The 12,627-nt window shown below is 41.4% G+C and overlaps 1 protein-coding gene across 3 annotated transcripts in view; it reads right to left on the bottom strand.

The window, feature by feature from the left end:
- Positions 1-12,524, bottom strand: part of xrn1 (5'-3' exoribonuclease 1) — a 33,714-nt gene extending 21,190 nt beyond the window's left edge. For all 3 annotated transcript variants that reach the window (XM_080033696.1, XM_080033697.1, XM_080033695.1), the window contains exons 1-16: positions 12,339-12,524; positions 10,640-10,872; positions 10,168-10,265; positions 7,817-7,926; positions 7,215-7,325; positions 7,039-7,124; positions 6,494-6,581; positions 6,147-6,315; positions 5,843-5,910; positions 5,213-5,338; positions 4,946-5,097; positions 4,682-4,771; positions 3,963-4,119; positions 3,636-3,755; positions 3,349-3,518; positions 155-272 (exon numbers count right to left, since the gene is read on the bottom strand). In XM_080033696.1, coding sequence (XP_079889822.1) covers positions 155-272; positions 3,349-3,518; positions 3,636-3,755; positions 3,963-4,119; positions 4,682-4,771; positions 4,946-5,097; positions 5,213-5,338; positions 5,843-5,910; positions 6,147-6,315; positions 6,494-6,581; positions 7,039-7,124; positions 7,215-7,325; positions 7,817-7,926; positions 10,168-10,265; positions 10,640-10,872; positions 12,339-12,413 — 1,971 coding nt within the window. In that variant the 5' untranslated portion in view covers positions 12,414-12,524. The remainder of the gene's footprint in view (positions 1-154; positions 273-3,348; positions 3,519-3,635; positions 3,756-3,962; positions 4,120-4,681; positions 4,772-4,945; positions 5,098-5,212; positions 5,339-5,842; positions 5,911-6,146; positions 6,316-6,493; positions 6,582-7,038; positions 7,125-7,214; positions 7,326-7,816; positions 7,927-10,167; positions 10,266-10,639; positions 10,873-12,338) is intronic.
- Between the last annotated feature and the right edge of the window lie 103 nt (positions 12,525-12,627).

Here is a 12,627-nt window from a genome sequence, read left to right on the forward strand (position 1 = left end):
ACACACACACACACACACACACACACACACACACACACACACACACACACACACACACACACACACACACACACACACACACACACACACACACACACACACACACACACACACACACACACACACACACACACACACACACACACACACACACCTTGTGTTTGATGTGTTGCAGTGTGGGGAAGCCACAGAAGTACAGAGCAGAGCGGTCCAGAGATATTCTGACGTGGTCCAACGCTACGTGCCAGGCGTCCATAGGGATGTGTTGTTTCCTGGGACAAACAAACAATACAATGAATCATCAAGTGGACTAAGTGGGTCATAGATCTGAATTACATTTCTCTGGTCGTGTGCAATGTGACCATAAAACTATGGCCGACTCAACACACAAACACATATTTACTCTTAAACAGTGAGCTGGGGGGGTTTTCATGCTTTGTGAGGATAAAGCCATCTGGAAGTGTAACATCTTCATTTAATATGAAGATATTTGATTAATAAACTCCATCACTACCTATTTATTGCATTTTACCTACAGTTGAGATTGCAACGTGTAAACCTTTAGCGGTTTCATAATCATCAGAGTAAATCTACTTGACTCTTCCTTTCAAGTGCATTGAACAAATCAATGACTGGATGTGCCAAAATGTTCTTCAATTGAACAACGACAAGACTGAAGTCATTGTCTTTGGTGCCAGGGATGAACGATTACAAGTCAATGCACAGCTGAAATCTGTTATGTTAGAAAGCACACACCAAGCCAGAACATTTGGTGTAGTCATAGATTCAGACTTGAATTTCAAAAAACACATTAAGGGTGTATTCACACATGGAAAGTACGTTAGTTCACTTGCTTTGGTCCAGACCAAATAGAATTTGGATTTTTTTGTTTGGTGTGGTCCACTTTCATATTGCCCCTTTTGCAAGTGAACCAGCATTACGAAGCAAAACCACACGTGATCTAAGGTCATTCATTCATTGGACAGACATTCTGGGGTGGAGAGAAGCAGGAAGAACGAAGTAAAAACTGCGAATTTATCATTGATATAATATGGAGTTAAAAATAACAAAAAGGCCTACATCTAGCCTATAAATAAAGAAGAAAAAAATCTAATTATTGTTGTTTCATATGTTTATAATATGTAGCCCTATGACAATGCCACGTTATGTGGCTTCTAGCCTACGATGTGAAACATCATTTTTACTGTATTTTTGCTGCTGGACGCGCGACTCGCGTGAAGAATAGGCTCAAACTGAAACACAGCTGATTAAGCTGTGTATCAGCTGGGTGTCAGTTCGGTGCAGTTCAGCACCAAACTGACACGGGGACAGTATTGACGGTCCCGTTGGGAAGAACAATAAAAACACACACTTCATGCAAAGCGCAGCGTGAACCTGTTGGCACTGTAGGCTACGGGAGACGCTCCTCTCCATCTGATCGCTGATCCGCACGCATCATTATCAAATGTAATATTTTCGCTCGGGGCTCCCGGTCAAACCACAACTAATCTTCCTAACAATGGCGACAACAACACTTTCCCATAATGTGAAGCTGATGGCGATTTATTAAAAAAGAAAAGAAAGAAAAGGCCCAGTGCTTCCTGCAATTGGGTCGGATCGAGTCCGGCCAAATTCACACCACAAACGAACTGCAGCAGAGTGCGTTTTGAAGCGCATCGAGACTACCTCTTCAGCTGGGTCTCGCAGCGTTTGTTTGGTCCGCCCCCGAGTGCGATTGCTGTATTCACACCTGTCTGAAAGATGCGCACCGAAGGTGGAAGTGCACCTGAGTTCGTTTCAACCGAACTAAACACAGCATGTGTGAATACACCCTAAATCAATTACTAAGTCAGCCTACTACCACCTTAAAAACATATCAAGAATTAAAGGGCTAATGTCTCAGTAGGACTTCGAAAAACTTATCCATGCGTTTATTTTTAGTAGACTTGACTACTGTAACAGTGTCCTTGCAGGCCTTCCTAAAAAAAAATCAGACAACTTCAGCTAATTCAGAACGCTGCTGCTCGAGTCCTCACCAGGACCAAAAAAGTGGATCACATCACCCCAGTTCTGAGGTCTTTACACTGGCTTCCTGTCAACCAACAAATTGATTTCAAAATACTGATGTTGGTTTACAAAGCCCTAAATGTTCTAGGGCCAAAATACATTACTGATCTGCTGATCCGCTATGAACCGACCAGAGCTCTTAGGTCGTCTGGGACAGGTCTTCTAAAAGTCCCCAGAGTTAGGACTAGACGGGGAGAGGCGGCTTTCAGTGTTTATGCACCCAATGTCTGGAACGGACTACCAGAGAATCTGAGGTCTGCTGAAACTCTCAGCTCTTTTAAATCGGGTCTGAAAACTTTCCTGTTTCCCTTTTAACCTGTAATTTGTATTTTTTGTTCAAATGTTTTATTTATTTAATTTAAATTAGGGCTGTCAAATTAACGCGTTAATTTCGATAAATTAATCACAGAAAAATTAACGCGATTAAAAAAATTAACGCAGATTAATCGCACTTCTATAATGCCCTTTGACCCGGTGCAAAAGTGGTGCGGAGCTGCACCTGTAGCTCGCCGGGCCGGGCGCGTGGGTTAAAGGGAGAAAGGTAAAGAGAGAAGCAGGGGAAAGGGGCCGACTCGAGGGCTCTATGGACGGTTTATGGGATGCATGAAGGTAGGAAGACATCTTACTTAATTCTCCGCAGTGTCCATGCAGTATTGATTTAGTGGGTGTAACAATGTAGGCTAGGTTCAAAACAGTAGGCCTATCTCTCAATCTTCCTCCAATTGTGTTTGCTAGCTGTCTAGCACCCGCCCTGTGTGTGTGTGTGTGTGTCAATATTTTTGCATATAAGTAGGCTACGAAATGGTGGCAGTGCAGCGCTGTCTGTTGTGGGAGATGGAAAGTCGTAATTTTGTCTGCTTGTTTTTTTGAGAAAATTCGGCGCTAGTTCATGTATAAAGCTGGCTGAGGGGAGGAGACAGAAGTTACGAGAGACGGAGAGCGAGCGTGCGCGCGCGAGAGAGAGAGAAACAAACTGTAGTAGGCTATACAGCTGTTTATAAACAGGTATAAAAGTGTCATATAAGTATGCGATTAATTTAGATTAATTAATCACAGAGCCTGTAATTAATTAGATAATTTGTTTTAATCGCTTGACAGCCCTAATTTAAATGTTGAATGGCTTGAATGGCTCTGTGTCTGAAATGTGTTATATAAATAAAATTGCCTTGCCTTGCCTTCCTTTCTTCTTTCAATGACATTCTTATATTAAAGATCATTGAAGAAGGACAGATTATAGTCATCTTAAGTATTAGGGTTGTGTGTGTCTGTGTGTACACCTACTTCACATGGCAGTGGACTATGTCGGGGAACAGGTGAGGCAGGTAGGACTTGTACATGAAGTCCATCTGTTGGTCGTATGAGTAGACGGCGCACTCTGTGTGACAGTTCCTGGCCTTCTCTGCAGTATTTAGACAGGTATTACAGGGATCCATGGCTGCTAGAAGGCACCTCTGTCAAACAAACACACAACATTCACATTTAGCTCATAGTTGTTGCCATTGTTATTTCCAAGTGTGTGTGTGTGTGTGTGTGTGTGTGTGTGTGTGTGTGTGTGTGTGTGTGTTTACCTCATCTATGAAGGGAATGAGGACCACAGCCTCCCATTCCTGCTGCTTGCCATTGAGGTCCGTTTTAAAGTCCTGAGGGTAGTACTCGATGATGGACGAATTTTCACTGGTCATCAAGGGCTGAAATGTATATTTAAAAAATAAATTTGTAATACTTTGACCAAGAGAAAGCCAAAGATTACGGCTAGACTGTGTAACTTATGTAGCCCCAATGAGGAATTCTGAGTAATATCAACAATGTGGAAAAAAGTTACGCAGCATAGCTTTAAGTGCGTGCACATTACTACCTATACATTTGCTGTGTTTATATGGATGTGGGTGCTTTACCCTGTAAGACTCGGGCAGCAGCTCCATACTGGCAGCGGGCAGCACGGCCAACAGCTGCTGGAAGGGCATGAAGGGCGTCGCGAGGTCAAAGGTCAACTTTAACCCCGAGATGTTCCTGATGTCGGACAGGAAGGGAGCGTAGTGGTAGGGGTAGTACCTACACAGAGACACACACACCGTTTAAAGGCTGATTTGAGCATGGGGAAATAATACAGAGCATGCTGAAAAATAAAGATCAAATGGTTTTTTACATTATTTTCTCTAACTTCGGCTGTGTTCGAAACGGCCCACTTAACGTCCTCCCTCCTACACACTCAACTTGCACATGCACTACATACTGTCTACTTACTACGAAGTATACAGAAGCAATAAAGAATTTAAAAAAAAAAAAAATCCTTGTTGTTTGAAAAGACGCAATGCATTGTGGGGCGGTTGAGTAGGAAAAGTAACATATCGATCCATACACAAAATCACGGAAGTAAGTAGTCATCCGGGCATTTCTCGCCTACACAAACTCGCATACACAACCACAACATACTCAAATTGACGTCAAAATGAGTATGAGTAGGACGTTAGTAGGGCTTTTCGAACTCATAACTTACTCATACGTTTAAAAAAAAATCAAATTCATGGTTCTAAGACACTGTAGCTTTCACCAAAGTTGTACCGATATCTTGAGAAAGAGACTTGTATGAATGAAGAGTAGAGAGTGATCTCACCAGCTCCAGGATTGAACCCCGTGGTAATAGTAGTGGAGGATCCATTGGATGCCTTCTACGTAACACTTGGCCTGATTGGCTAGAAAGTCACTGCAAATCACAGAATAAAAAATAAATACATTTTAGGGTCGCGTTAATTTTTCAAAATTGGGCTATAGATATACTTTAAAACTGCACCTTAATGTGTACAGACAATTTTTAAGTAAATGTTTCGACCCGTTTCCTTTGTATTGTATTGTATTGCGTTTGTGTCTCTACACTCACTCGGACACCACATCCACTCCAATCTTGGTCATGTAGTAGGTGCGTTTGTACTGTCTGAACTCTGTTTCAAACATGTCGTCCTCCTCTTCCTCATCCTCTGCTTTTCCTCCTGCAGGTACTATCTCTGATGAACTCAGAGCCAGAGCTAAATCCTACACACACAGACACACACAAGGATTCAGTAAGTATTTAAATGGATACTACGTGACTGAATATGAATACAATGCGTATCTGTGGGGTGAGAGATATTTGAACAGAACAACAGACCTGGTTCTTGCTTGCGGCTTCCTTCTCTGCTGCCAGCCCGGCCGCCTCATTCAGATACTTGTTACCGACTTTACTCTCGAACCACTTCAGGTCCACAAACACCTCGCTGAAATGTTCCCGGTCGAACTGGAAGGGAAGAAGGCAAGGGGTTTGATAAAGGCCAATATAAAATGCTAGTAAGCTTTTAAATCAAGTATGCAATCATATACCTGACATAGAGGAATCAAAAATATATTTCTCTCCAACCCATGGTGCAATAAGTACAAAAGGATAAAAAAGATAAGTAATAACAATAAATCAATTCTAGATAGAGCAAAAAAAAGTAAGAGAAAACCAAGGCAAAAATCAAACGCAAAAGTTGAATCGTTGAAAATGTAGAACATTATTCACAATATGAAATTATCTATAAAATTGAGAAAATAAATAAAGAACATGAAATATCATAATAAGTGGGGAATCAGCAAACATCATTTGCTCTTTAAATGAGTTCCAGATGGGCCTTTTGCCTAACACTGGCACATTTACAGAATCAAAATGGAAGAACATTTAACAGTAGCACATTGTGCTATTTTGCTGTCGACTAAATCATTCAACAGAAAATACCACAGATACTAAGTGTTGTTGTCTCACCTCGGCAAGCTTCTCCAGGTATTTCTCAAAGTTTCTCATGTTAAGGTGGCCGTTCTCATTCAGATAACCTGAGTCAGAAAACAAAACAAGGATTCAGTCTCTTGGGATTCTTTTTGAATATACTAAATAGATTATAGAAGCAGGTAATATAAGAGGTTAATGCAAAAAAATACTTAAAGCGTTTAAAATACAATAGAAAGAAAATTTGAAACTCAGCATCTTGTAAATGCTTGATTCTTATAGAGAACATTTTGTCATCTGTCATTAACATAAAGTCTAGTGTGTGTGTGTGTGTGTGTCTTACCCCCCACGCTGGGCAGAACATTGATGTAGGTCTTGTAGAGCAGAGGCAAAGCGTCGTGGCTGATGTGTAGATGAGGGAGGTGAGGGATGAAATCATTCCCCACTAGGAAGCCCATTAGAATCCAGTCGTCTATTACTCGCTCCAAGTCATATTCAAAGCTACAGGTTTTCTGAAAAACACACGGAAAACATAACCAGAACAGACATCACCATGTTGCATTATACTAGCGTGGTATACACGGATAGACTACAACTGTCACATTGCGTGAAATGGCTTTGTGTTAACCAAATGTGTCCGCTTACTCCATAGTGTGTGTGTGTGTGTGTGTGTGTGTGTGTGTGTCTCACCCTGAGGTCAGAGAACTCATAGTCGATGTATTCCCTCATTAGAGACAGGTGAAGCAAGTGAAAGGTTGTCTCTTCTGGAGCCGTTATCCTGAAAAAAAAAAACGAAAAGGGTTCACTAAAGAACTACAAATACCAGCTGGTGGTAATGTACCTTAGCGAGGCATACAGTTGCCGAACGGTGAAAGTCCAGTGGTGTGTAGGAGGAGCTTTAAAAAGAAGGTTAAGCTCCTAAAATGCTACAATATGGTAAAAGGGTTACTGTGACCTAAGAATATGTAAACTTGCAGTAACCTTTGACTTCCAAAATCTATGTTTGTGTCAGTCGACAAAAGTGCAACGTTTGAAAAAAAAGTGTTTAAGAGATATGGCGCTGACAATTCACCGGGTCACAGTGACCCTTTGACCTCCATCTAATCAGTTTACATTCTAACTGAAGTGTGAGTCTGTGCTAAATTTGAAGAAAAAAAAATCCCTGAAATGACAAAACAGACATGCAGACATTTTAAAAAAAAGGAAAGAGAAATCAACTATTGAAATAGTCAAACCTTTTCTGGTTCTTCTTTCCTCCGAAGCGCACCTCTTCTCTGAGCAGGGAGAAGTTTGGCTCGTGGCTGGTCAGACCCAACATGATCTACAACACAGAGAGCAAGATGCCGTTAACATCCTAACAAGGTTTCTTGGCCATAATGTAATAATGTTAAGTCCTCATGTAGAACCATACCAAGTCAGCATCCAGGCCGTACAGACAGTGTCTGGTGTTGGGGTTGTGAGTGGGCTTAGAGCTCTCAGAGCGAATAAACTCCATGATCTTATGCTCTCCTTCCCCTGGAGTCTGTGAGGGAAGAGAAACACAAACGTTTAGTACAAGCTGATACTGGTATTAGACTGTACCTGAATCCCATGAACTAAACAGTGACACAAACAATTAGCCTGGTCCTACCAGACCATCGTACTTCATTTCATTTGTACAGAAGGTCTGGAATCGCTCAATTGACAAACATAAACTCATTTGAAGGCGGGTGTCTGTTGAAGATTAAAACTATTGGATCTGCCCAGTGCCACTCTGGATATGTCAACCAATCGCATAACGTTTCGTCGTCACGTAGGTCATGCGCCGGCTCCTGTTCTGACTACAACTGAAACTCAATGTCATTGTTCTCAGCCACTCCCTCTGTTCGTTGATTGGAGAAAACCCGCGAATATACCGCGGACCCAGACTGACTACTGAAGAGAAATGAAAATTGAGCGCAAGTAGGTAGGCGGGCGGTGCCAGGCTAACAAACTATGGCGAAAGTGACTGTTTTCTTTCAAACACACACACACCTCGTGACCGGACAGGTAGACGTTGACGTTCTCCCACAGCTTGTCGGTGGAGAGCTTGTTGTGGACAAAATACTTGAGCTGCTCCTGGAGTCTCACCATGAAGTCAGTGCCTGGAAGGAGGAGGTAGAGGGATTAATAGACACATTCACCTCTGATATGTTAGCACTGGATGAATCGTATCAATGCTAAAAACAATATCATATTTTACTGACAATAATAATGCCTGCTGTAAGCAAGAAAATGGGAATATATACAAGAAATGACCTCAATCCACACTGCCTACATTTCACAACACTATCCTGTGTACAAATAAGAGGAACAGTGGTGTGATCTTACTTTCATTCTGGCACACACTAAGTAGATGACTGTAAATGAATGAATGGTGGATCAGTAAAAACAACACATGATATCAGCAAAATGAGGCCAAACAGGCAACCGCACCAGAGTTTATAGGAACCCACCCTAAACTGTTTAGACACGAAAGCAGCATTACAAAATTGCAACGCTGAAGTTCAGCTGAACTCTGACCCATATGCCGATTGACTGTGTGACTGTAATGTACAAAATGGGGGAAAAAAATGTTGCAGGTGGCAATTATTATTAATAGAAGGTTGAAAATAAAGTGAGTTCCCTAGCCTAGAATGGACAGGTACAATCATATGAAAAAGTTTGGGAACCCCTCTCAGCCGGCATTATAATTGACTCTGCTTTCACAAAAAAAAGATAAAAGTGGTATGTCTTTAATTTACCAGGAACAGCTAAGTACTGGGATGTTTTCCAAACAAAGATTTTTTGAAAAGCAGTATTTGGTTGTATGAAATAAAATAAAATGTGAAAAACTGGCTGTGCAAAAATATGGGTACCCTTGTGGTTTTGTTGATTTTAATGCCTGTAACAGCATGTAAAACTGATGACTTTAAACGCAAAATTGGTTGGAGTATGTTGTTATGCCTTGAACCTCATAGAATTGTCTGTTTAATCATGAGAAAATGTATTTTAGGTGCCTAAATGCAAGTTCCACTTCTCTTTGACTCTCTGCTGAAGTGAGACAGAATGGGATCATCACAACTGCTCCCAAAAGATCTTAAAAACAAAGATTATTCATTGTCATGGTTTAGGGGAAGGCTACAAGAAGCTTTCCCAAAGGTTTCAATTGTCAATTTCTACTGTAAGGAACGTTGTCAGGGAATGGAAGGACACAGGCACAGTTGCAGTTAAACCCAGGTCTAGCAGACCAAGAAAAGTACAAGAGCGGCATATGCGGCGGATTGTGAGAATGGTTGCACACAACCCAAAGATCACCTCCAAAGACCTGCAAGAACATCTGGCTGCAGATTGTGTATCTGTACATGGTTCTACAATTCAGTGCAATTTGCACCAAAACATCTGTATGGCCGGGTGATGAGAAGGAAACCCTTTCTGCGCCCACGCCACAGATACAGTTGCATGGAGTATGCAAAAGCTCATTTAGACAAGCCAGCTTCATATTGGAAGAAAATGCTTTGGACTGATGAGACAAAAATTAAGTTATTTGGTCTTTATAAAAAGCAGATGTTTTGGTGCAAATTGCGCTGAATTGTTGAACGATGTACAGATACACAATCTGCAGCCAGATGTTCTTGCAGGTCTTTGGAGGTGATCTGTGGGTTGTGTGCAACCATTCTCACAATCCTCCACCTATGCCACTCCTGTTTTTTCTTGGTCTGCTAGACCTGGGTTTAACTGCCACTATGCCTGTGTCCTTCCATTCTCTGACAACGTTCCTTACAGTATAAATTGACAATTGAAACCTTTGGGAAAGCTTCTTGTAGCCTTCCCCTAAACCATGACAATGAACAATCTTTGTTTTTCAGATCTTTTGGGAGCTGTTTTGATGATCCCATTCTGTTTCACTTCAGCAGAGAGTCAAAGAGAAGTGCAACTTGCATTTAGGCACCTAAAATACATTTTCTCATGATTAAACAGACAATTATATGAGGTTCAAGGCTTAACAACATAATCCAACCAACTGTGTGTTTAAAGTCATCAGTTTTACATGCTGTTACAGGCATTAAAATCAACAAAACCACAAGGGTACACATATTTTTGCACAGCCAGTTTTTCACATTTTATTTTATTTCATACAACCAAATACTGCTTTTCAAAAAATCTTTGTTTGGAAAACATCCCAGTACTTAGCTGTTCCTGGTAAATTAAAGACATACCACTTTTATCTTTTTTTTTGTGAAAGCAGAGTCAATTATAATGCCGGCTGAGAGGGGTTCCCAAACTTTTTCATATGACTGTATCTTTATGAGTTCTGCTGGAGCTGCAGGATAGACAGGTTGTGAAACACTGAAGAGCATTCCTACCAGGAGTGATGCAGTTGGAGTCGAAGCGAGCCTCTGTGGGAAGCACCTCTCCTTTCTCCAGAGCTTTCTTTATCTTGTCCTCTGCTTCTTTGGCTGACCTGCACACACACACACACACAGAGAGAGAGAGAGAGAGCAGGTCAAAGTCAGAGTCTCACGCTGGTTTAAAAGCAAATATTGCATTTTAGTTGAAGTGTATCAGGGGCTCTTCTCTGCCTTATTAGGCGACTCATGCACGGCCCAGGTTTACAACTGTTATTCCAACAAAATTATCGATCCCCCGCCTACCTACCACATGTCAATGTGTCCCTGAGCAAGGCACTGAACCCTAAATGTCTCCTGATAGTTAGCCAGCACCCTGCGTGGTATCTGCTGCTATCGGTGTGTGAATATATGTTCCGGTTGTAATTCGCTTTGGATAAAAGCGTCTGCTAAATGACATGTAATGTAATGTAATGCAATGCCCTTCTACCTGAATCTGCGTCCTCTCTGCTGGTTCATCTTGGCCCTGGGCGCCACTCCGTCCACAGCCATGAAGAAGACCTGGCGCGGCTTGATGATCCTGAAGAGAACCTCCAGGTAGTGGAAGATGTCTGCAAAGATCTTCTCCTCGGAGATGCGGAAGTGAACGTCCTCGTCGTTCGGGTGAGAACACTGGTGGATGATCCCGTTCATGTCCAGGTACAGGTTGTCAAACTCTGGGATCTGAGGATGGAGAGAAGAGAAACAAACAATCAAAACAAAGAAATGAAATGACTACAACAAAACATTTAACTAAAATGGCAATATTCCTACAAAGCAACACATCTGTTGATTTTCCTAGACTATCTGGAACAGAGTGTTGCAACTGTGTACACAAGCCAATAGGCTAGCACGCAAATATAATAGTCATATGTGCATAGATAATGTTAAAATTCAATTAAAAACAACTTCCGGGTGCTGTTAATGATGCATTCGGGATCTTGGACTAATGCAAGTCATGTGTTTTGACACACAATGATCCCACCTTTCATGCTATGTTGTTGAGGAATTGTTTGTATACATTAATTGATAAACCATTTGAATTATAATGGCCTTAACTGACAAAAGATACAGTTCATATTTTTTTTTAATTGAACTTATTTTTTTTATATGCGGTTTAATCATTTCGAACTTAAATGAAAATTGAAATTCATTAACAAAAACAATCCTGTTTTACTCACTTTAAAACTGTGTGGGGGCCACAAGTCAACGAGTCAATTTTTGTCAGTCACTAAAAGCATTCTGTTCGGCTAATCCACAATAACATAAAAACTCTCAACCATAACACGGATTCTCATCGAAGTTTAATGGGCTACATTCTTATTGTGTTGCTAAACAGTTACTGTGGATCAACCTTAAGTTGCAAACAAGGGGGAATAACATCCTGTTTTACATAAACCAAGATATATGGAGATGTTACTTCTAGCATAGCAGACATTGCACTTTTCATAACACACTTATCAAAGACAGTCTGACGCAATGAGAGTGACACAAAGAAACGTCCGTCCAGCTGATGAAACTGCTGCCTGAGTATTGTAACACGGTCTACATACTATCTCAACACCGGGAACTAGGTCACTGAAGTTAACTCCTGTGCCAAAGAAGTGGCCACAATAACCTAATAAAGGGAAGGACAACTAATATATAAACGCTGTCTCCCTTGGTGTACTGACTGAGTACATTGGCTGTTGCATGTTAAACAACTTCACTAGTAACACAGTAGCTAGCTGCAGCCTCCATACATCGCTTGTTTGGGTAAAGTTCGTTAGCTAGCTTGACTGTGTGGCGCAGTTTATTGTTGTTCAGAATGTTTTTGTCCAACAAAACACTTGAACTAACTGGTTACTCGTTTAGCGTTATATTTACTTTGAGCTGTTCAAAGCCAAACTGTGAAGAGGTAGAATTCCAAAAATAGAAAGCCTGTTCTGTCTTACTTTAATGTTTTATTAATTTAAAATTTGGGTCATAACATTAGCATTTGTGTTATTTTATTGTAGTCAAATAATAGAGTCAGAAGTGTTTGGCAACAGGAGAACCGTCCTGTTTTTCGGACACTGGTTCCACGGCCCGATTCAGTTAGCTCGCAGCTAGCTGAGCTAACGCCGCGGCCATTGGCAACAGTGGATTTTTGCAGCTAACGATGTTCTTACCTGGTGCTCCTTGACAACTTCACTGAGACAAGGATAGCGCTCCGATATCCATCGGTAAAATTTCGGCACTCCCATCTTCAACGCAAAAGTATCAACCTTTTGGATATATGGTTCGTCAGCAGTCTACACTGAGAGGAGGTCTTATCTTGGGCTAGCTCTACTACTGCCAAGCTTGGACTGGTAACATAAGAACTTGAGTCCGGGGTTTTTGTTTCCAACGGCCGCTAACCAGCTACTTGTCCGTGGTCCGTCTGTTAAAACATCCGGCCCCCAAATCTGAAAACGGTCG

Source organism: Ammodytes marinus (genome assembly GCF_949987685.1).
Source record: "Ammodytes marinus genome assembly, chromosome: 9".
NCBI lineage: Eukaryota > Metazoa > Chordata > Actinopteri > Uranoscopiformes > Ammodytidae > Ammodytes > Ammodytes marinus.